The sequence below is a fragment of the Scyliorhinus torazame genome, chromosome 9, assembly GCF_047496885.1.
Source record: "Scyliorhinus torazame isolate Kashiwa2021f chromosome 9, sScyTor2.1, whole genome shotgun sequence".
Classification (NCBI taxonomy): Eukaryota; Metazoa; Chordata; class Chondrichthyes; order Carcharhiniformes; family Scyliorhinidae; genus Scyliorhinus; species Scyliorhinus torazame.
The window spans coordinates 128,643,490-128,667,547 of record NC_092715.1 but is presented as its reverse complement, the minus strand read 5'-3'; the positions used below and the strand labels follow the sequence as shown (position 1 = coordinate 128,667,547).

The 24,058-nt window shown below is 43.4% G+C and overlaps 1 protein-coding gene across 3 annotated transcripts in view; it reads right to left on the bottom strand.

The window, feature by feature from the left end:
- Nucleotides 1–24,058, bottom strand: part of LOC140429471 (dmX-like protein 1) — a 366,142-nt gene that overhangs the window by 239,755 nt on the left and 102,329 nt on the right. For all 3 annotated transcript variants that reach the window (XM_072516509.1, XM_072516511.1, XM_072516510.1), the window contains exons 3-5: nucleotides 23,262–23,339; nucleotides 20,084–20,159; nucleotides 15,768–15,906 (exon numbers count right to left, since the gene is read on the bottom strand). In XM_072516509.1, the coding sequence (XP_072372610.1) occupies nucleotides 15,768–15,906; nucleotides 20,084–20,159; nucleotides 23,262–23,339 (293 nt within the window). The remainder of the gene's footprint in view (nucleotides 1–15,767; nucleotides 15,907–20,083; nucleotides 20,160–23,261; nucleotides 23,340–24,058) is intronic.

Here is a 24,058-nt window from a genome sequence, read left to right as displayed (position 1 = left end):
CAATTGCAGCAACACATCCCTGCATCTATACTCAAAACCTCTTGCAATGAAGGCCAACATACCATTAGCCTCCTTTACCGCCTGCTGCACCTGCATGCTTACCTGCAGCGAATGGTGCACAAGGATACCCAGGTCCCGCTGCATACTCCCCTCTCCCAATATATAACCATTCAGGTAGTAATTTGCCTTCCTGTTTTTGCTTCCAAAGTTAATAACCTCATACTTATCCAAATTATACTGCATCTGCCATTGATTTGCCCACTCGCCCAACCTGCCCAGATCATGCTGTAGGATCCCTGCACCCTCATCACAATTCACCCTCCCACCTAACTTGGTATAATTTGTAAACTTTGTTCCCTCATCAAAATCATTAATATATATTGTGAATAGCTGGGGTTCCAGGACCGATCCCTATGGTACCCCACTAGTTACTGCCTGCCAATTTGAAAAGGACCCATTAATCCCTACTCTTTGTTTCCTCTCTGCCAACCAGTTTTCTATCCACCTCAATACATTTCCCCAATCCCACGCACTTCAATTTTGCATAATAATCTCTTATGCGGGACTTTGTCAAAAGCCTTCTGAAAGAATATACCACATCGACTGGCTCCCCCTCGTCAACTGTACTGTTACCTCTTCAAAGAATTCCAACATATTTGTCAAGCATGATTTTCCCTTCATAAATCCATGCTGACTCTGACGGATCCTGCCACTGCTTTCTAAATGTTCCACTATGAAGTCCTTGATAATGGATTCAAGCATTTTCCCCACTACCGATGTTAGGCTTACTGGTCTATAATTCCCTGCTTTCTCTCTACCTCCCTTTTTGAATATCGGAGTGGCATGAGCTACTCTCCAATCTGTTCCAGAGTCTATAGAATCCCAGAAGATGACCAACAATGTGTCCACTATTTCCAGAGCTACCCCCTTAAGCACTCTGGGATGTAGATTCTCAGGCCCTGGGGATTTATCCGCCTTCAATCCCATCAATTTTCCCAGCACTATTTCTCTACTAATGTTGATCTCCTTCAGTTCTTCCCTCTCACTAAACCTTTCATTTTCCAGCATTTCTGGTATCTGATTTGTGTCCTCTTTTGTGAAGACAGTATGTATTCAATTTCTGAGCCATTTCTTTGTCCCTTATTATGCATTCACCTGTTTCTGTCTGTAGGGGCCTACATTTCTCTTTACCAATCTCTTTCCCTTCATATATCTATAGAAACTCTAGTGTCAGTCTTTATGTTTCCTGCAAGCTTCCTATCTTACTGTACTTTCCCCTTCTTAATCAATCCCTTCATCCTTCTTTGCTGAATTCTAAACTGTGCCCAATCCTCAGACGTATTATTTTTCTTGGCCAATCTGGATGCTTCTTCCTTGGATCAGATACTATTTCTAATTTCCTTTGTAAGCCATGGATTGGCCCTCTTATCCCCTTTGCTTTTCTGCCAGACAGGAATGAACAGTTGCTGTAGTTCCTCCATGCGTTCCTTGAATGTTTGCCATTGTCTATGCACTGTCATCCCTTTAAGTAACTCTCCCCAATCTATCAAGGCCAACTCACGCCTCATATCTTCATAGTTGCCTTTATTAAAATTTAGCACCCTAGTCTCCGAATCAACTACTTCACTCTCCACCTTGATAAAAAATTCTATCATGTTATGGTCGCTTATCCCCAAGGGGTTTCGTACAGCCAGATTCGCAATGATTCCCTTCTCATTACACAGTACCCAGTCAAAGATGGCCTGCTCTCTAGTTGGTTCCTCCACATATTGGTCAAGAAAACCATCCTGTATACATTCCAGGAATTCCTCCTCTACGGCATTGTGGCTAATTTGATTTGCCCAATCTATATAAAGATTAAAATCACCGATATTCCCTTATTACATGCATCTCTAACCAGGGAAAGAGTCGGGCCCATCAAGGACCACAGTGGCAATTTGCATGTGGAGCCCGAGGACATAGGTAAGGTTCTAAATGAATATTTTGTGTCGCTGTTCACTAGTGAGAAGGACAATGTGGGTATAGAAATCAGGGAGAAGGACGGTCATAAAATTAAAGCAATTAACATAGAAAGAGAAGATTCTGAGTGGTCTGGCAGACTTAAAAGTAGATAAATCTCCAGGGCCGTATGAAACGTATCCCACGCTGAGTGAAGCAAGGGAGGAAAGAGCAGGGGCGCTGGCAATAATTTCAATTCCTCTCCGGCCACAGGAGGGATGCCTGAGGATAGTCATTGTGGTACCATTGTTTCCGAAGGGAGGAAGGCATAAACCTTTCCTCCCACAGTCCAAAGATGTGCAGGTTAGGCGAGTTGGCCGTGTTAAATTGCCCTTGGTGTCCAAAAAGGTTAGGTGGGGTTACAGGGTTAAACGGGATAGGGTGGAGGTGCGGGTTTAAGTAGGGTGCTTGTTCCAAGATCCGGTGCAGATGGGCCAAATGGCCTCCTTCTGCACTGTAAATTCTACGATCTAAGGCTTTCGATAAGGTCCCACCTGGGAGACTGATAGTGAAGGTAAGACCCATGGGATCCAAGGAAATTTGGCAAGTTAGATTCAGAATTGGCTGAGTGGCAGGAAGGAGAGGGTGATGGTCGAGGAGTGTTTTTCTGACTGGAAGGTAGTGTCCAGTGGGGTTCTACAGGGACCAATGTTGAGGCCCTTGATGTTTTTGGTTTATATATACGATTTAGACTTCAATGTAGAAGGGTTGATAGTAGGTTTGCGGATGATATAAAAATTGGTTGGGTGGTGAATAGTGAGCAGCTTAGCCTTAAGATTACAGGAGGATCTAAACAGGCTGGTCAGATGGGCTAATCAGTGGCAAATAGCATTTGATCCAAATAAGTGTAATGCACTTGGTCATGACAAACAAGGCAAGGGAATACATGTTAAACGGCAAGATCCTGGGAAGCACCGAGGATCAGAGGGATCTTGGTGTGCAAGCACATCGGTCCCTTAAGTTAGCAGAGCAGGTGGATATGGTGGTTGAGATGGCATATAGTGCACTTGCCTTTATTAGATGAGGCATAGAGTTTAAGAGCAGGGAGGTTTTGTTGGAAATGTATAAAATGTTGGTTAGGCCACAGCTAGAGTATTGTGTGCAGTTCTGCAATCCACATTATAGAGGATGTGAAAAGGGTGCAGAGGAGATTTACCAGGATGTTGCCTGGGCTGGAGAGTTTTAGCTCTGAAGAGAGCTAAATTGGATAGACTAGGGTTGTTTTCCTTGGAGCAGAGGAGACTGAGGGGGGGACATGATTGAGATGTTTAAAATTAAGAGGGACATAGATAGAGTAGACATGAAGAAACTTTTCCCCTTTATGGAGGGATCAATGATCAGGGAGCATAGATTTAAGGTCAGGGGCAGGAGGCTTAGAGGGGTTGTGAGGAAAAGCTTTTCACCCAGAGGTTGGTGGAAGTCTGGAACTCACTGCCTGAAAGGGTGGTGGAGGAAAAGAACTTCAAATATTTAGGCGCGGACTTGCGATGGCAAGACATACAAGGCTATGGGCCAAGTGCTGCAAAATGGTTTTCAATACTTAGGTCATTTTTGACCAGCGCAGACACAGCAACCTGATGGCCTTTTCTGTGCTATAGGTCACTATGACTAAAAAGAAAACAATAGTAGGAAATACAAATAGACAGCATTTAGTCACCAAGGCTTGGAAGCAAACATTAATCCTACAAGAAACTATTACTGTCATCACGAAATTGAGGCAGTAAGTAGAGATAACAACTTCCAGGAAAGTGAATCAATTTGAGACAAAGAGTTCCTCTGTTCCTTCAGTCTTCTCCTGAAGCACGAATCATATGTTCATCCCAAATGGCTATTTCTCTGGCAAGAGACTGGACTGTTATCGTCAGTAAGCAGTCGTAAACAGGAGGTATTTTCCCCTTTGTATGACAAGAGATGGTATTATTTTTAATATTTTGGGGGTTTAGCATGTTATTCTGTGACGCACGTGTTGTGTGTGTGTGTGTGTGTGTGTGTGTGTGTGTGTGTGTGTGTATACACAAATGTTTAGGTCAAAGGAATGTAGGAGTTAAAGGCATGCATTTGAAGTAAGGATGGCAAATTACATTTGTATAATAAGCAGAGTAGAAATTTGCAGATTTTTAGCTGTTAAATTTCAGAGAATAAAAAAAGTCAACAACTTTGAAAAGACCGTAAAAAAATGAGGTTATAAATTTTTATTTGACTTGAAAGGGGGCAATCTACTGCCAAAACTGCTCGCTACCCCAAGACCATCCTGGAGAACAACGTTAACCTCAATTTTTCTTTTCGACAATCTCCTTGAATTCCTCTCTTCCCTACTGTCGCCACAATCAATGAGCAGGGGACAATTATAGGCTTCATCATTTAAGATGGAGTATCAATGGAGTCAGTTTTTCATCTTGCCTTGGTCTAAACTCCCATAAGATTCTCGACTGCCCAACTCTTGAACCCAAATCTTTCTCCAGTTTTTCTCCCTAATCTGCTCATCCAGTTAATCTTGTCCACAAGATTCTGGCCCTCTTAATAGTTGCATCTTTCTTCCTAATTACTGCCCTCTCCTGCCAAAACTGTTGTTATCAGCTATATCCTCAAAAACAGACTAATTAACCCCTACATTCTTAAGAACCTGCTGCCCAGCTCAAACCTCCATTCCCCGACCAAGTCCAGAACTTGCTGTTGTCTCCCAAATCATGCTTACCTTTTCTACAATACAGTTTTTGAATTGATATGATCAGATTTTCGTTTCTGCACAGTGAAACAGAATGAACAAATGTCACAAAAAGATGCACTATGATGACAGAAGTGCACTATTCCTCCTCATCTCATCTGTCTCCTTTGAGCCAATCACACTATTCTCCTTCAATACCTTTCTCCCACGCAGCTAAATGGAATGGCCTCACTTGGTTCCACTGATGTCTATTCATGTAACTGGTGCCAGACCATCTCCAACAATGCTTCCCACACCATTTCCTCCAAGGTTCTTGAAGAATCTATCTTGGCTGCTTCCTGCTCTTTATCTACATGCTACCAGTTCGTAGTATCATCTGCAGACATGAAGTTAACTTCCCCATGTAAAATTACAACACACAGCTCTATTTCTCCTGATTCAAACATTAGGAAGACTGAAGGCCTCCTGTTCAGCCCCACCACAATCTCCCTAGACATGGTCTCAAGCAGAATGAGAATATGTGCAACCTTGGCATCCTATTTGACCATTAACTGAGCTTACAACCCCATAAACTTTAATAAAAAGGACTGACCATTTTTACATCCATACATGGCTTATCTTTGGTTGCGATTCAGCACATCATTTGTGGGAGAATGCATCAACGTCTTCATGATCTCCAGATTAATCTCTTGGCTGGCTTTCTATCCTCCACCCATTAAATTTCAGCTCATCCTAACATTGCCATCCATAAACTTTCCTGCATCCTTGCCAACCACCAACATACATGGTAGTATTATTTGGTGTACCCTTTCAATGCAGAAAGCAGAGATCAAAAAAAGACAGATTTGTACACTACTTTATGCAATAGGGTCTATTGTTGATGGCTTGGTAGCAAGGCAGGATATTGATGAGACTTCAACTGATGAAAAAGTCCAACAAGCTTTCAACTCTTATTTGAGCACCATTGGAATTTAATGGAGAGCGCAAAATTTAATTAAAGTGAAGACCAGGCAAAAGAATGGATTTGTTCGTCAACGATCTCTACTGGCTGACAAAGTAGTGCAATTATGGACACATAAAGCATGAGCTGATTCATGACAGAATTGTAGGCAAAGCATCATCAGATACTTTTACAGACAAGAGTAGATTTAACATTGATTAAAACAGTGCAGATTGCGAGGCAAACAAAACCACGGAAGCAGAACCCATTACAGCCTTGTTCCAAACATGGACAAAAGAGGTGAACTCCAGAGGGGAGGACGGAGTGACTGCCCTTAACATCAAGGCAGCATTTGACTGTAGTATGGCATTAAGGAACCTACTCAGTCGAGGTGACGGAGTTGACTTCTCCCGGAACTCTCTTCTGCCGCCTTTACTGGATGATGATCATTCTCCTGTTTGGCATTGGAGGAGTTCTTCGGCTACCCACAGTACAGTTGAGGTGACCAAGTAGACTTTTCCCAGAATCCTCTTCTGCCGGATGAGAACCGAGATGGGCATATTTTTGGTCTTTCAGAGAATTGGTTGATATTGGGAATGGTCAGGAAAGTGGAGTTGAAGCCAAAGCTGTGTCATGATCGTATCAAAGGGTAGAGCAGGCTTGACAGAAATATGGGGCGGGATTCTCTGACCCCCCCCCACCGGGTCGGAGAATCGCCAGGGGGCAGCGTGAATCCGGCCCCCGCCAGCTGCCGAATTCTCCGGCGCCAGGGTTTTGGCAGGGGCGGGAATCGCGCCGCGCCGGTCGGCGGCCGCTAGCAGCGCACCCCCACCCCCCGGCGATTCTCTGGCCCGCGATGGGCCGAGTGGCCGCCCGTTTTTTTTTTTTTGCCGGTCCCTCCGCCGTAAATTAGAGTAGGTCATTACCGGCGGGACCTGTGGGCGCGGGCGGCCCCCGGGGTTCTCGGGGAGGCACGGGGGGATCGGGCCCCGGGAGGTGCCCCCACGGTGGCCTGGCCCACGATCGTGGCCCACCGATCCGCGGGCAGGCCTGTGCATGGGGGCACTCTATTCTTCCGCACCGGCGGCTGTAGCAGTCCACCATGGCCGGTGCAGAGACGAAGCCCTCTGCGCATGTGCTGCGATGACACCAGCACACGCTGGCGCTCCTGCGCATGTGCGAACTCACGGCAGCTGGCGGAGGCACTTCGGTGCCCGTTGGCGTGGCGCCAAGCCCCTTCCCCACCAGCCAGCGCGGCGCAAACCTCTCCGGGGCCGGCCTAGCCCCTGAAGGTGCGGAGGATTCCGCACCTTTGGGGCGGCCCGACGCCGGAATGGTTGATGCCACTTCTACCCGCCGGAGTTGCCCGCCCCGCCGATTACGGCAGAATCCTGCCCATGGTCTATTCCTGCTCCTACTTGTCATGTTCTTAAGCTGAGGTCTGTTCTCCTTAGAGCAAAGGAAGTCGAGGGAGATTTGCTAAAATTGTACCAAATTATGGCAGGTTTAGTTTAGCTTGACAGAGAAAAGCTGTTCCCATTAGCTTATTGTACAAGGACGAGGAAGTAATTTTGGGTGTTTGGCAAGAGGGTGTGCAGAAGAACAACGAATAGTAATGACCTGAACACACTGAGGAAGGTGGAAGCAGAGACACTCAATGATTTCAAAAGGAAATTGCATGGGAACTCGAGAGAAATAACTTGCAGAGTTATGGGGATAGAGCAGGGGAATGGGACTGCTCTGACTGCTCTACAAAGAGCCTGTGTAGATTCAATGAGCGAATGCTGGAATCAATCATTGAGGAGATGGCTGAGCATTTGGAAAGCCAAAGCTCGATCCACCATTGTCAGCATGGTTTTATGAAGGTAAATCATGCTTCACAAACTGGCTTGATGTTTTTGAGGACATAACCAGCAAGGTGGATGTCATGATATTCAAACACACACATCATGATAGACACACCAACAGACAAATCAGAACACACAACACCACAACTAATGACAGAAAGATATAAAAGCACAGACACGACCCCCGGTGGTCAGTATTAGCTGCAGAGGAGAACCAGGACACATCTGTTACCAAACACACTCAGGGAGACAGCACGTGCAGAGTATCCAGAACGAACTGTATTATAAGAGTTATAATAAAATAGAGTTGTACCACATACAACTGTGTTGGCTCATCTGTGCACCAGAGCACCCAACACCACATGGTACAGGAGTGGATCGATACCTGCCGGCATACCTCAGTGTACACAGACAACCAGCAGTGCCCAGGCAAAATGATAGAGCTCCCGGTTCCGCAGCCGCTCCAGTGCTACGGCGATCTCCGCGAAAACTGGCGGCGATTCCGGCAAATGTTCGAATTGTTCCTGGTGGCAGCTGAACTCCAAGACCTGGATGATAGCGAAAAAATTGAATTTCTCCTCACCATCGCCGGTGCAAGGGAAGAGAAATATTCACAAGGTTCAGGTTCTTCAGGAGGCAGCAAAGGTACGATTACCAGGCAGTCCTGGACAAATTCTCCAAGTACTGTGAAGAAAACGCAATCCAATCGGCAAATAAAGGTAAGAAAAGCTGCAGTACTCACCTCGTGGCTGGGATCCCGGAGCCCGAATTCCCAGAAGCCAAAATCCCGGGCCTGAGAGAAGGCTGGGTCGAGGTCGGCGGCCATCTTGCTAAAGGTATAACGCTAGCACAGTTGCGCGAGCAGTGCGCAGAACCGGAAGTTTCGTTTGCGCATGCGCGAGATGCTGCGCATGCGCAGTCAAGAAAACGGCCATCGGTAAAGGAACAGCGATCTGAGCATGCGCAGTCGCTTCCTACGTGCTACATACCGAGCGTCAGGATGTCAGAGGCCCCAGACTGCACCAATTTAAAAGGGAAATGTCCCAAATCCAATTTAAAAGGGAAACGTCCCAAATCAAAAAAACAAAAATCTGTTAAAGCTGTAAAACAACCTTCCCTCACCTGGAATGACAGCACAGTGCCGCAAATTGACCCAGGAGATGAATTTGACCTCCGAAGAACCCTCCGACAAGCAGTCACCTACGCACAAGCCGATGATTCCGACCTTGAATACTTCGATGACGATCTTTACAGTGTTTCCGGACCTCGCGAGCCCAATGATAGCTCCGTGGTCCTATACGACTATGACTCGGACGAACCTTTCGTGTTGCACATTGGCGGCCCCCACATTGAATCCGACGCAGATGCGGATTCATTTTTCGGATTTGAGGATCTTCAATCCAGCAGATATGACGTTCCAACTTATCAGTACCGGATGATGCTGCAGCCTGACATTAACAGACAGGGAGCGGTGCAAGCACACGGAGAGTGCCCTGCTGCCACACAGAGCGTGGTCCACGTCCCGCTCAACGTTCCCGACTCTATGCAAGAAGACATGCAAGACTCCAGAGTGCAGTCCTCGCATGAACCAGAAGTGACTCCAGTGTCACAAGCTTCCACAGCAAGCTCGTGGACAGACTCCACAATTGCAGAAATGCAAGACTCCAGAGCGCAGTCCTTGCACGGACAAGAAGTGACTCCAGTGTCACAAGCCTCCACAGAGAGCTCGTGGACAGCCTCCACGATAGAGGCAACGCAAGACTCCAGAGCGCAGTCCTTGCACGAACAAGAAGTGACTCCAGTGTCACAAGCCTCAAGAGAGCTCGTGGACAGCCTCCACGATAGAAGCAACGCAAGACTCCAGAGCGCAGTCCTTGCACGAACAAGAAGTGACTCCAGTTTCACAAGCCTCCACAGAGAGCTCGTGGACAGCCTCCACGATAGAAGCAACGCAAGACTCCAGAGCGCAGTCCTTGCACGAACAAGAAGTGACTCCAGTGTCACAAGCCTCCACAGAGAGCTCGTGGACGGACTCCACGATGGAAGGAACGCAAGACTCCAGAGCGCAGTCCTTGCAGGAACAAGACCATGAGGGTCTAGCAACCTCTCCTGACCAACCAGCGGCAGACGATGCAAGTCTGCCATGCTCACGTGAACAGCAAGAAGGCTATAACAGCCTACCATGCTCCACTACACAGCAGCATGAACATGACGGTCTCTCATGCTACAATGAAGGGCACAGCGCTGAAGACTGTTCAAGCCCAACTGAAGACAAGCCAAAGGAATCGCCTCGTCCAAGCCCGAAGAAAAAAGGTTTATGCGCTGACCTTCAGGATCATTATAGCCGAACAGAGATTAATAATGCTGCACGGCCACAGAAGGATGCTGAGGATTTGCTAACGAAATTAATTGAATGTTTAACTTGCAAGGAGCAGACTGAGAATTGCCAGTGTTTTAGTACGGATCGAAAAAATGGACAAGACATTGATCCTCAGGTAATGGAAATAACACAACCTGAATCATATCTACAGCAGGGACAAATGTCTCCCTTCAACACAACGCCGCAAAATCCCAACTTCGGAGACCAGCAGTTAGTCAGTAATGACTCTTCAAACCTTGAGGGGAACATTAATTGCATTGAACCTATACACGCTCCACTGATTATTGAGCAGAACATTGGAGCAAGAATCCTGAGGACACCGACATCGAGTAGCCAGATAACGAATTTAAAACCCACAGCAGTTTCAAGTGAACCAAGTGTGCTTTCCACTAATGGTGAAGATGCAGATAAGGTCGACCCGATTATCCATTGTACCACACTAACCCCAGTGATTAAGCAGTTATGTATGGGGAGTATAATGTGGGCAATTGAGAACAGTAAAAGAGAGACTGTGACCATGGCAGTCCCAGCAAAATCAGACCCAGAGACCATGAAGGCATGTACATTAGACAAAGATACATATGAGGCACCTGAGAAGAAAAGTGAAACGGAATGTTCTTTGGAAAATAGTACAATGTCGATAGAAACATTGGATCCTATATTCGAGACCATACCTATGGGAGAATTTGGGGGTAATAAACAAGGTTCTGCAATGTCTGGGGGAAGATTTAAAATTCCAAAGAAGAAAAGCCCAAATGAAGGACAACGGCAAGACAATGACAGTCCACCGACATGGTGTGCACCACCAGATGAAAACTCTGACAATTTACCCAACCCTAGTGAACAGCAAGCTGCTAATGAGGATCTATCCACGGGATGTGAGACGAGTGACGACAGCATCCCACTTCCCATGCAAAAGGTGCAAGGTGACAGACCTCGCCTAGTGCGTACCGAGGCACTCGACGATCACGGTGGGACCACTGACGACTGCGGTGGCAGCGCACCGCTTCCACCCTCGATGGCTCGACCCTCTCCACTGGTTGGTGCATTCCTGCATGTTCCGACTCCAGAAGTGCAGCTTCAGGGAATCTCGGCTGCCTCCAGTGAACCTGTTGGGACTCCGGACGGGGGGCATCGACGGAAGGCAGACCGGACTCCAGATGGGGAGCAGCCAAGCGCCGACTCTGATTCGCGCACGCCAGACCTTGCTCCGGACGGGCGGTGTCGCGGCCTCGGTGATGGCACGCTCAGGGTGACGGCGGATGCCACGGCGACAGGTAATGGATCGCGTGGCAGTCCCACTGGGTCGGCAGTGGCAACCAGCACCGGCGGTCCAAGATGGACACACCAATTCGCGCCATCGCCAGACGTTGATGCGAGCAACAATTCTCTCTCCAAGGCGACATGCTTCGACGTTTCTCTGCGGAGTCGCCCTTCCGGCACAGCAGGTGGCCGGAACCAGCGTACACGGTCTCGGCCAACTTCCACATCTGGCACAGTCATCGCCTTGCATGATATTAGTGATGGTGCTACTTCGATGGCAACGACCCATCGGCTACAAGATGCCGTCTACCACAAACATAAAAAGAAAAAGACTCCACCTTGTTCCTGGCATGCAGGGCGGATGGATTGGTGCGTAGGCGCAATCAGCGAGCTTTGCGCCGCCTTCCACGCTCGCAACTGAACCGTACGCACACGACGGATCCTCCACTGGTTCCCAAGGATGACTTCGTGGAGATGCCACGGATCATGCCCCTTCCATCGCCACCAGAACCAAACCACAGCCAAGGCACCACTAACAAAGATGTTGAATGTTATATTTGCACGAATGAAAAAACCAAGCACTGCACGAAGTACAACAAATGGTAAAGTAGAGACTTCGGCAACAGCATCACCTCCAACAGTCCAAGGTGAACCAGTGTGACCCCAAATCTCCACAGCTGAACCGGCTTGAGGACCAGCCCATTCTTGAGGCGGTCACCCATTAGACTGGACTTATAACGCTGTTCATACGTTCAAAAAGTCAGACACTTCTGTATTATAACCTGTTGTTGTTTATTGTTCCAGATATCGTCTGACCAGACCAATGTTCAAGTTTTTTTTTTTTTTCTCTCGCATCCAAGTTTTGTTATGGTACAACCTTGTTAGTGTGACGCACCCGACATCGCCCCATGTAAATAGTTACGTCATATACACACGCTGTACATAACACACACACACACTCTTCGATGCACTCACGACACAATTATATTTATAATCACGTAGGCACATATCTTTGTAAAAAGGGGGGATGTCATGATATTCAAACACACACATCATGATAGACACACCAACAGACAAATCAGAACACACAACACCACAACCAATGACAGAAAGATATAAAAGCACAGACACGACCCCCGGTGGTCAGTATTAGCTGCAGAGGAGAACCAGGACACATCTGTTACCAAACACACTCAGGGAGACAGCACGTGCAGAGTATCCAGAACGAACTGTATTATAAGAGTTATAATAAAATAGAGTTGTACCACATACAACTGTGTTGGCTCATCTGTGCACCAGAGCACCCAACACCACAGTGGACAATGGGTAACTTGTGGGTGTGGTACATCTAGACTTCCAGAAGGCATTTGACAAACTGCCACATAAGAGACTTATCTAGAAGATGAGATTGCAGGGGATTGGTGGTAGAGGAATAGATTAGATTGAGGATTGGCTGACTGACGGAAGGTTGAGGGTTGGGATAAATGGGTCATTCTCTGGCCCGCGTACTTTAACTAGTGGGATGCTGCAGGGGTCAGTTCTCTGACTGTTCACAATCTATATAAATGATCTACAAGCAGGGACAGGATGTAACAGCAAAATACAGGTGATAATAAATAGGTGGGAAGGCAGGCAGTGAAGAGGAGCTAAAAAATGTATAGACATATATAGATAGACTAGGAGATTGGGCCAAAGTTTGGCAGATTGAGTTTAACGTAGATAAGCGTGAGGTTATCCATTTTGGCCGCAAAAATAGAAAGGCAAGTTATCGAAATGGAAAGCGGATTCAAAACGCATCTGGGCAGAGAGATCTGGGTGTCTTTGTTCATGAATCTCAGAAATGTAACTAAAAAGGCAAATAGAATGTTAGTGTTTATTGTAAAAGGACTGGAGCATAAAAGTCAAGAAGTGTTGTTGCAATTGTATAGGGTGTTGGTGAGACTACATCTGGAGTATTGTGTTTGGTCTCCTTATTTGAGGAAGGATGTGGTGGCAGTTCAGAGGGGGTTCACCAGATTGATTCCAGGGATGAATGGGTTGACGTATGAGGAGAGATTAAACAGTTTGGGCTTACGCTCATTGGCGTTTAGAAGGATGAGAGCAGATCTGATCGAGGTATATAAAATACTAAAAGGAATTGATAAAGTAAACTTAACATTGGCCTATCTGGAATGAAAGGTCATGGATATAGGTCGACAGATTGTAGATTTACACATGAGGAGGAACTACTTCTCGCAGAGAGTGGTGAATTTGTGGAACTCACTGCCGCATAGTGCAGTGGAATCGGAGTCATTAAATGGTTTCAAGGAGATAGATATATTTCTGATAAAAAAACAGGTTAAAGGGATATGGCCAACAGCTGGGGAGTTGGATTTGAGACCAGGAAGAGATCGGATTGGATGGCAGAGGAAGCTCGGAGGGCTGAATAGCCTACTTCTACTCCTAATCCCTATGTTCCTATGGCTTCTTCTATGCTGTAATATCCTCATGGTCGTTACAGGATTTTCCGTCTCCTGATGAATTCCAATCTAAAGTTAATACTTTTATTTCCTGACATTACTTCCTCCAAAATACAGGGGTATTGAAATATTCAGTGGTTTTGTGCTTAGTAACCCAAATTGTAATTACATGCTTACAGTAGATAAATCTTGTTATGTGTGGATGAACATACACAAGAAGTTTGATTTAACTATAATATTTGGTGATTAAGTTTGCTTTATTACTAATGCAGGATTTAAACGTCCGATGAACCTATTCCTTCATGCATTTTATGTCAATGACTTTAATAAATCACAGGGTAGTGCAGAGAAGTCCTACACAAACAGGAACCACATGCTACATGCAAGATTTAATATTTGGACAGCTTGCATGGTTAGTATTTAACATCCATACATTTAACTTGTACACTATATAGATTGCAGAAGTGTGTAGAATATTAGGACTTCATTACTGTGTGGTATAATGTATTTATGTTTGCGCAGTATTGTGATATTTTGAACCAGTTACAATATTTAGATACTTTATACCAGTTGCAATGTACCTTTTCAAAAACAACTTGGTTTACAAGGTAAAGTCCCCATAGTCCCTTTGAGGGGGAGAGCTGATTGGTGGTGATTTAACCTGAGGATCACCATACCTCAGGCCAGGGGCAAGGTTAAGAAGGCAGGGGCTTCATGGATAACCTATATCTGATATTTGAATCCAGCATCAACTTCAATAGTGTATTTTTAAAAATTTAACAAACCTCCGCGACATTCAGTTCTTCCCACGGCATTTATTTGTAGTTACATAATTTTTATTTTGTGACTCATTGTATCCAGCACGAATAAATGCAAATATTCCAAGAAATAATGCAACTTTTGAAAAGTCAAAATAATGCTTCAAGTTTAACTTCAAAATTTGGAACCCAGTGACATGTTTTTCCTTAACATATTTCAAAGTTTAAAAGATAATTGCAATAATGTTCTTGAGAATTAATGAGAGTGACACATTTTGGTCGGAAGAATGAGATGACAATGTAAGCTAGATGATACAATTTTGAAAGTGTGCAAGAACTTGCGGTTGTGTGTGCACACATCTTTAAAGATGGCAGCACAGGTTAACAAAGCAAATCCAGAGTCCCTACAGTGAGGAGGTGGTCATTTGGCCCTACAAGTCTGCATCGACCCTCCGAAAGAGCACCCTACCTAGGCACATTCCTTCATCCTATCCCTGTAACCCCAACTAACCTGCACATCTTTGGACAATTTAGCTGGCCAATCCACCTAACCTACACATCTGTGGGAGGAAACCGGAGCACCTAGAGGAAACACACACGAACACAAGGAGAATGTGCAAACTCTACACAGTCACCCGAGAATGAAATCAAAGCCAGGTCCCAGGTGCCTTGAGGCAGCAGTGCTAACCACTGACGCTGTGCCGCATATGGGATCTCAGCCTTTATAAATAAAGGTAGAGAATATAAAAGTCAGAAACTATTCTAAATCTATATAAAACACTCGACTGACTCCAGTTGTAGTATTTTGGGAAGGATATAAATGCTTTGAAGAGGGTGCAGATGAGATTTACTACACTGGTTCCAGGGATAAGGGATCACTGTTACATAGATAGATTGGAGAATTTGGGAGTGCTTTCCTTCGAGCAAAGTAAGCTAAGGGGAGATCTGATACTAGTGTTTGAAATCATGAAGCTTTAAGGTACATTAACTAAAGACAAATGGTTTCTAATGGCAGAAGGGCCAATAAACACATTTTTAAAGCAAAAGAATCAGGCATGATATAAGAAAACATTTTTTCTTAAAACACTGAGTCATTGTGCTCCAGAACATTCTGCCTGAAAGATTCAAAGCAACATTAAAAAAAAATAAAAAAATTGGTTAAATAATTTAAAATGAAAAAAAATACAGGACCATGGAGAAACAAGGGAGTGGGATTAGTTGAACAGCTATACCAAAAGCCATCACGGGCACAATGGGCTGAATTGCCTCCTTCTATGTTCTAATATTCTATGATTCTATGTAAGCATTATACTGCTGAACAATGATTTCAAAAGCAACTATTACATACATTTCCTACTTTACATTTTACAGCTTCTCACCAGGCGACAACTTGGAACCAAAATCTTGAAAAGAAAACTTGTATCCTATTCATAACAAAAGCTATAATGATCCCTTACTTAGACTCCCAGATGCATCTCCAATCACCAGCTTTATTTGGATCTGTGTCATCTGTAGTTTCCTCTTCATTAATATTCATTTCCAGATTTCCATTGGACCAAAGCTGCAAAGAATTTGAACCGGTCAAGAGACGAATTCCTGGAATGGAAAAATGTTTGTTACTTCAATTACTGTTTTACCATTCAGTCCTCATGAAAGCTTCTGAACTTGATTTGACAAAAAATGGATATCCCCTTTGTTCTGTGACAATACTTTGACAAACCAGTGATATCACAGAATGGTCACGCAATTTCAATGGAATTTAGCCAACTGATAGCTCGCAATTTTTCCCATACGCCGTGTGTTTACCGATTTATCAACTATGACGGAATGCAAGACCAGAGTGCAAGTGTTCACTTGCAGCTTTTGATATATTCCTGAGTGGACAGTGAAAGAGTTGAGGCATAGAAACATACCAGCCTTTGTCATGGTTGGAAAATTGTGCATGCTATGAATATCCAAAAGCAGGAAAACAAAAAAGGGAGGGAGGAATAAAGTAAGGAGGAACAAACAAAGGGCTGAAGCAAAAGGGGAAAAAACAGGAAGAAAGGAAGAAATTGGTAAATGTGAGGTCATCCATTTTGGTAGGAATAACAGCAGAATGGGCTATTACTTAAATGATAAGAAATTGCAACATGTTGCTGTGCAGAGGGACCTGGATGCCCTTGTGCAAGAATTACAAAAAGTTGGTGTGCAAGTGAGCAGATAATTAAGAAGGCAAATGGAATTCTGTCCTTCTTTGGTAGAGGGATGGAGTTTAAAAACAGGGATGGCATGTTGCAGCTGTATAGGGTGCTGGTGAGGCCACATCTAGAGTACTGTGCAGTTTTGGTCTCCTTACTTGAGAAAGGATGTATTGGCACTGGAGGGTGTGCAGGCGAGATTCATTAGGTTGATTCTGGAGTTGAGAGGATTGGCTTATGAGGAGACGGAGTAGACTAGGACAATACTCATTGGAATTTAGAAGAATGAGGGGGATCTTATAGAAACATATAAAATTATGAAGGAAATAGATAAGATAGAAGCAGGGTGGTTGTTTCCACTGGCGGGTGAAACTAGAACTAGGGGGCATAAACACAAAATAAGTAGGGACAGCTTTAGGACTGAGTTGATGAGGAACCACTTCATGTAAAGGATTGTAAATCTGTGGAATTCCCTGCCCGGTGAAGCAGTTGAGGCTACCTCGTTGGATGTTTTTAAGGCAAAGGTAGATAGATTTTTGAACAGTAAAGGAATTAAGGGATATGATGAGCGGGCGGGTAACAGGAGCTGAGTCCACAAAAAGATCAGCCACGATCTTATTGAATGGCGGAGCAGGCTCTAGGGGCCAAATGGCCTACCCCTGCTCCTAGAGAACAAAGGGAAAATGGGAAAATAGTAAAGGAAAACTAAGAAAGGAAAAATGTTGAAAAGAGAAACCGCTGATGAAAAGAGGACAGGGGAGGAAGGCTAAAGGTGAAAAAGGAAGGAATTCAAGAAAAGAAGATGAAGGGACAATGGAAGAGGAAGAAAATAAGTTAGAAAAGCTGAAAACTGCAAGGGTACTGTCAATTTTATTGGTCAACCTAAATTAGACCCTACTTCAAAATTTAACTTTGAAATAGGCGTTCCTGACATTTTGAAGGTGTCTGAAAATCACATCTGATTATACATTGATACGTGGCTGTGTGAATTTTCTCCGGGTGCTCCGGTTTCCTCCCAGAAGTCCCGAAAGACGTGCTTTGTTAGGTGAATTGGACATTCTGAATTCTCCCTTAGTGTACGCGAACAGGCGCCAGAGTGTGGTGACGAGGGGATCTTCACAGTAACTTCACTGCGGTCTTAACGTAAGCTGACTTGTGACACTAATAAAGATTATTATCAGAATGCAAAGCTAATCCCAGTCTTCTTTTGCACCACCATTGAAACTCCTATTGCCTGTCTCCTCTGTTCTCAAATTCAACAAATGACAGGAACTAATGGAATATCACCAAGACTGAGACCATCCATTCTACTGACTCCAACTTCCCAAACTTTCCCTACCCATGGAACCAATCATTTCCCCATTGTAACCCTGCACTTGCATTTTTCTTTTGTTTCTCGATCACTTGTCATGCCCTGTTCATTTTGCCCATAGTACTCGACGTCCTGCTCTCCCAATCTGATATGCACCACATTTTTCTGACCACTTAACTTCCTTTTCGAGCTGCCATGCTAGTGAAGACTGTTAACAGTTCCTTCCCTTCAGGGACAATTGTCTTCCACCCCTTTAACCTGGCGATAACACCCTGTTCATCACAAAAACCCAACCTTGACTCCGCTGTCCTTGCAAAATATTGCATGACTTCCAACCTCCCTTTCCTCCTCAAACTCAAGGGTGTTGTTGCCTCCCAAATTCACGTTCGCCTTTCTTTCAACTCTACGTTTTAATCTCTCCAATAATGTTTCGCCTCATCACCTTCCCCCACAGTCCTCAGATGGCTTTTATCAAAGCCGCAAATCACTCCACATTCTTTTCGACCTGCCTGCACCCTTTGAGACAGTTGACCATACCATCTTCCTCCAGTATTGCTCTTCTATCGTGCAGCTGGGTGGGACTGCTCATAGTCATGACCAGAAATCTACCTGCAATGGCTTTCTTCCAACTCCCAAACCTCGAGAGATACCGAGGATCTAACCCCGTCACCTCCTATTTTCCATGTATAGCCTGCACCTCGGATAATACCATCCAAAAAAAACATCAGGTTTCAAGGTACACTGATCACCCTAGTCTACCTCACCACCACTTGTCATAATCACATCCATGCCTCTTAATTGATTAGATTGCTTATCCAACATTCACTGCTTGATGAGCAGGAATTTCCTCCAATTAAATACTGGGAAGAACAAAGCCACCGTCTTCGGTCCTTCTCACAAACTTCATTCCCCAACCATTGACTGCGCCACTCTTCCTGGTAACTGTCTAAGGCTAAACCATAGTATTCACATCCTTGGTGCCATATGTGACTCTGAGTAATCCATCTGACAAGATATCACCAACTCCATCACCAAGCCGGCACACTGTCACCTGTGTAACATTGCCCAACTTCAGCCCTGCCTCAGTTTATCTGTTGTTGAAACCCTTGTTAATGCTTTTGTTACCTTTAGACTTGATTATTCCTATTTCCTTCTGGCCAATCTCTTATCTTACATCCTACATAAAATTTAGCTCACCCAAAACTCTCTGAACTTTTACAATTCTGACCTCTTGTGCACCCCAATTTTAATAACTCTACCACTGGTGGCCAATTTTCCAGTTTCTTGGGTCTAAAGCTCTGGAATATCTTGGCAACATCTCTCTGCCTGTCTACTCTCCAGCTGTCTTTCAGAATCTTGCATGTTTCAATGAGATCACCTTTCATTCTTCCAAATTCCAGGAAATTTTGAATAGTCATACCCAGTGCACCCACTAGGACTACAGCTACCACTTCTACAAACCTAAAATGTAGACCATCGGGTCCTGGAGCTTTTAGCCCCTTAAATTTCACCAATACCTTTCTCTATCGATATTAATTACTTTAGGTTCCATATTCTTATTAGTTCCTTGGCTATCCTCTATTTCTTGCAAGTAATTGATATCTTCTACTGGTGAAGACCAACAAAATATTTGTTCAATTTCTCTGCAGTTTCCTCATTTCCCATGATACTTTTTCCTGTTCCTGCCACCAAGGCACAAATATGTAATTTAGTTACTCTATACAAGCTCTTACAATTGGTTTTTATATTCTTGGATTGTTTACTCTCATTCTATTCATTCTCTTTTAATCAACTTTGTGATCTGTTATAATATGACCTGCCCCAATATCATCTTGCATGGCTTGATGGTAAATTTTGTTTGCTATGTTCCTTGTAAAGCACCTTATATGTTTTATGATGCTAAATAAGCTATTTAACTGTCAGAAGTAGTTGTTGTTATCCAGCAAGATTCCTCTTGGCAGTTTAAACTGCTACAAAAAAATCAAAGCAAGTGATCTCCATCTCAAGGCACTTGGTTAACTGATGCTAATTTGAATTCAATTTTTTATTACAGTCAATTAACTTAGACAACTTAACAATAATGGGAGCAAAGACTTAGCGACAAGGACATAGCCTCACCATTACTGCCGCAACACAAACTCAGCAAATATTATTTTGGACCCGTGACTGGAGAAAATAATTTTACAAATCAGCTGGTTCATATTCACTGTAATCTTTTCTAACATTCCAGTCATTGAGAAAACAGGCTTCCAATTTACAACTTTTACATATCTTTTCTTACCTTGTGGGTCCCATGCTAAGTTATGCACCACTGACTCCAGTGCAAATTGTCCACTCTTCTGCCATTGATAATTTAGCTGTTTGCAGATAGAAAAGTCAGATATAAAAAGTTGCAATGACTCAACTGAGTTTTAACAGTTTCTTGTTAAAACACACTTCAACATTATTAACAATTTATTAAATAAGAACATAACTTAAACATTGAAATATTGAAAATCTTAAAACATCTTAAATGTTATGGGCAGAGCTGTTATGGGCAGAGAGGTTTTAGTTTAGACAGGCATCACGATCGGCGCAGGCTTGGAGTGGCGAAGGGCCTGTCCTGTGCTGTTCTTTGTTCTGTAGAGTCCTTAATGGACCCCTCTGATTGTTTGATAGGTTACACCTGAGACATGCTTTGTAATATTAAACTTATGGCAACAGTCGGCAAAATAATTGCATTCAAATTTGGCAATCAAATTCGGATTTGTGCAATGAAAAAAGGAAGAGTCCATTAATTAATTGTGGATTAATTATGGGAATACATAAAGCACTATTGGGTTGAGTGGCTTTAATTTAAAAGTTCTAAGAGGATGCTACCTGTCATCTTATTTCACTTCATCCCATAATAAAGATATACTCAAGTTTCATAATATTGACGGCATAATACAAACAAGTGCATAGCTCCAAATTTTTATAGGTTTTCTGTTCATAAAAATTGACAGATTTGATAGTTGTAAAAAATACTTTGCTATCACAAGTGGTGGCATGTAGTCTAAGTATATCTCACATGCCCTAACTTTCAGATCAACTAGAAAATATAACTAATCTTAAAAGTTACAAATGCAAATCAGAAATATTGCACAATGTATTTACAACAGTTACTGCAATTCAATTCATACATCAGATGTGTTTGCATGAAAAGCTTTGCATTTAATTATGTACACTGTTTATAACCACATATTCACATTAAACAGTGACAGTGCGTTGTAGTGAAAAACAGCAACGGTATTCAAAGAAACTGTAATTCTTCATTACAAATTAAGTGCACTATTCTCCACATGTCAGTACAAGAACAATATTGAAACTACAGGAGAGGGGAAATTCACCAGCTGAAGACTGCTGGTTGAAAAATCAGGTTCACAATACTGTAATCCTATCTCTAAACTATGCCTTTGAGTGTCGCTCAATATTGGAAGTGCAGAGTTTCCTCTTACATGTACAAGGATTCTAGACAATCTCAATTCGAGGTAATCTCAAAGGACAGTCAACATTTTCTAACTTTCCAGTTTAATATCTTTTCCCAAAAATTGCCTGTGACAAGTGATTCTGGTCATCAGATCATAAACTTTAATAGAGAAAACAGTCAGTATAATTTGTGTTAACAATCTAACTGTTTTAATGATGTGTTGAATAACATCATTGGGATTATATTTGGGTGTTTGTCTGAAGATATTCTTGTACTCCTGCAGATAACAAACCTCATGTGCTCCATTAAGACAAGCTGATACCCTTACATGCATTTTATTGGTTTTGAACAGAGAAGATTCCAAAATGTACTGAATGCAAGAGTGAGCTGTCTCAACTGTAACGTCATTTCAACACCTGGGCATGCTGGTGAATGCAAATTTCATTTTGGATGTGTTCCTCCTCAGTTGCACTGAGAAGGGATGAAAGGCACTTTTGTCTTTTCTTCAGTGACATCTAAGTCACAATGCTAGTTAATCTTGCTGTGTACCAGACAAATATGCAATAGTTTTTTTTTCATAGTTTATAAATTGTAGGCACAAAATCAAAGAGCTCCATTCCGCCGATCTACTATGATTTATCTGCGAGTCGGATTAGTTACAGGGAGGAAATACAATCAAAAGGAAACTCAAGGTGCACATAATTTTATTGAGGCCCCACACAAAGAAACTAGCTTAAAGAATTGAGGTCATGGTCAAATCTGGTATTTTGCATATATCCAAAGATGATTTAAAATTCCCTAGGTGGGTCCTTCTTACCACACTATTTTGTAGCCTACAGTCAGAGACAATTCTAAAACCTACAACAATTGTATTGTATGTAAATATTAATGCATACACTTGTTGTTGGTATCTTGTCTAAATATTCATTTGGGTTGCATTGAAGCAATAACTCCAAGAAACATCAGTTGGTCATTGTAGCCAATATACTGACATGCTATGCCAAGTGGTACTGCTAATATTAAAGAGCTGTTACAGTTTATGTCTACCTAGTGAGAACTCAAAACTTTACTCATCAGTTGTCTATTCAGTTGAAATCAAGATGGTTTCAAGCTAACACACCTAGCGATGAGGAAGACTGTAAGCAAGCCAACCTCTTTGGCAGACTTGGGAAGAAAATACATGAGATAAGCACGTCCATTGCACTCCAGTGCACTGATGATTAACTGGACAGCTTGACTCTTTAATAGAATCTGGAGCGGCAGACATTTATTACAAGTTACAATTCTTCCACTTTGTTCGAAATAATCCCAAATACTAAAGCCCTATCGTATGTCCCTAGCTGGATAAAATGTAGGAAGTACTCCTTGCTGATTCGCAGTACAGTTTTGGAAACATCTGCTGTGCCCCACACACACTTCAGAGACCCTTAACGCTGGTCCAGCCAACCTGTATCAGATGTGCACTTCATAATGGAAAATCAAAAATCCTACTAAAGAGTGAAAATCTCTCAATAATTTAAAGAATCAAACATGGTTCTAAGCCTGTGTGAAGCGCTGACATAGAACATACAGGGCAGAAGGTGACCATTCGGCCCATCGAGTCTGCACCAACGCACTTAAGCCCTCACTTCCACCCTATCCCCGTAACCCAATAAACCCTCCTAACCTTTTTGGTCACTAAGGGCAATTTATCATGGCCAATCCACCTAACCTACAAGTCTTTGGACTGTTGGAGGAAACCAGAGCACCCGGAGGAAACCCATGCAGACACGGGGAGAATGTGCAGACTCCGCGACAGACAGTGACCCAGTGGGGATTCGAACCTGGGATCCTGGCGCTGTGAAGCCACAGTGCTATCCACTTGTGCTACCGTGCTGCCCGGTACAAAAGAAACCAGCTCAAAAAAAATCTACCAAACAAATTCTAATAAAATATGAGGCTTCAGCACACCAAAATTCAAGACAATATTCTCACTGTGTTAAAACTAAAAACACAAGTTGTCTCCACCTACTGTAGAATGCTTAGTTTTCCGATTTAAAAGGGAGATGGGTTCAAAAATGCAGGTTAAATTTCCATATGATGCAGCAATCTGTGAAGAAAACACATTTGAGCAGTGATACTGAGTTACTAATTCCCACAATTACATGATCACCATTTATCAAACCACAGAGCTAGACTAAATAAAAGGCAAATGCATCAATAATGCAGTTAAACATTTTCAGCCAAGTATAGAATAACTGGGTCTCTGCAGTTCATCTCTTGAGAGTGCTATTGCATACATTGTCCTAAATCTCAATGCATTGCATTGACAATGAATTTCTTCCAGCCTGAGAGAGGTGCTGTGGGAAGGGGACGATATATTGCAGGTGACTGGTCAGTGTACCAGGGTGTTGCGCATGGAATAATCTCTTTGGGATACTGAATGGGGAAGATATGTTTGGTGTTGGTGTCATGTGAGAGTACCTCTAAGAAATGGGTGTTGATAAATGGATGTGTATATAAATATCTGTAATGAGAGTACCTTTAAGAAATGGGTGTTTACTACTGCAGTGATGTCAGAGTGGGTGGAACTGGGCAGTCTGTCAGCTTTATACTTTCGTTTTTGAGCACACTGTAGGGTGTGTTTTACTTTCGTTTTCAGTGTGTTGGAGCTGAAGCCAGACAAAGCAGGTGTACTGCTGTTCGCTCTGCCATGAAAAGACTATCTCTTGATCATTTGGTGAATTCAGAATTATAAATGTTTTCAGTAGTGACTTTAACCTGATGTGCTTCTGATAACGGTTTTGTTTTTAAGTTGTATGGATGTTA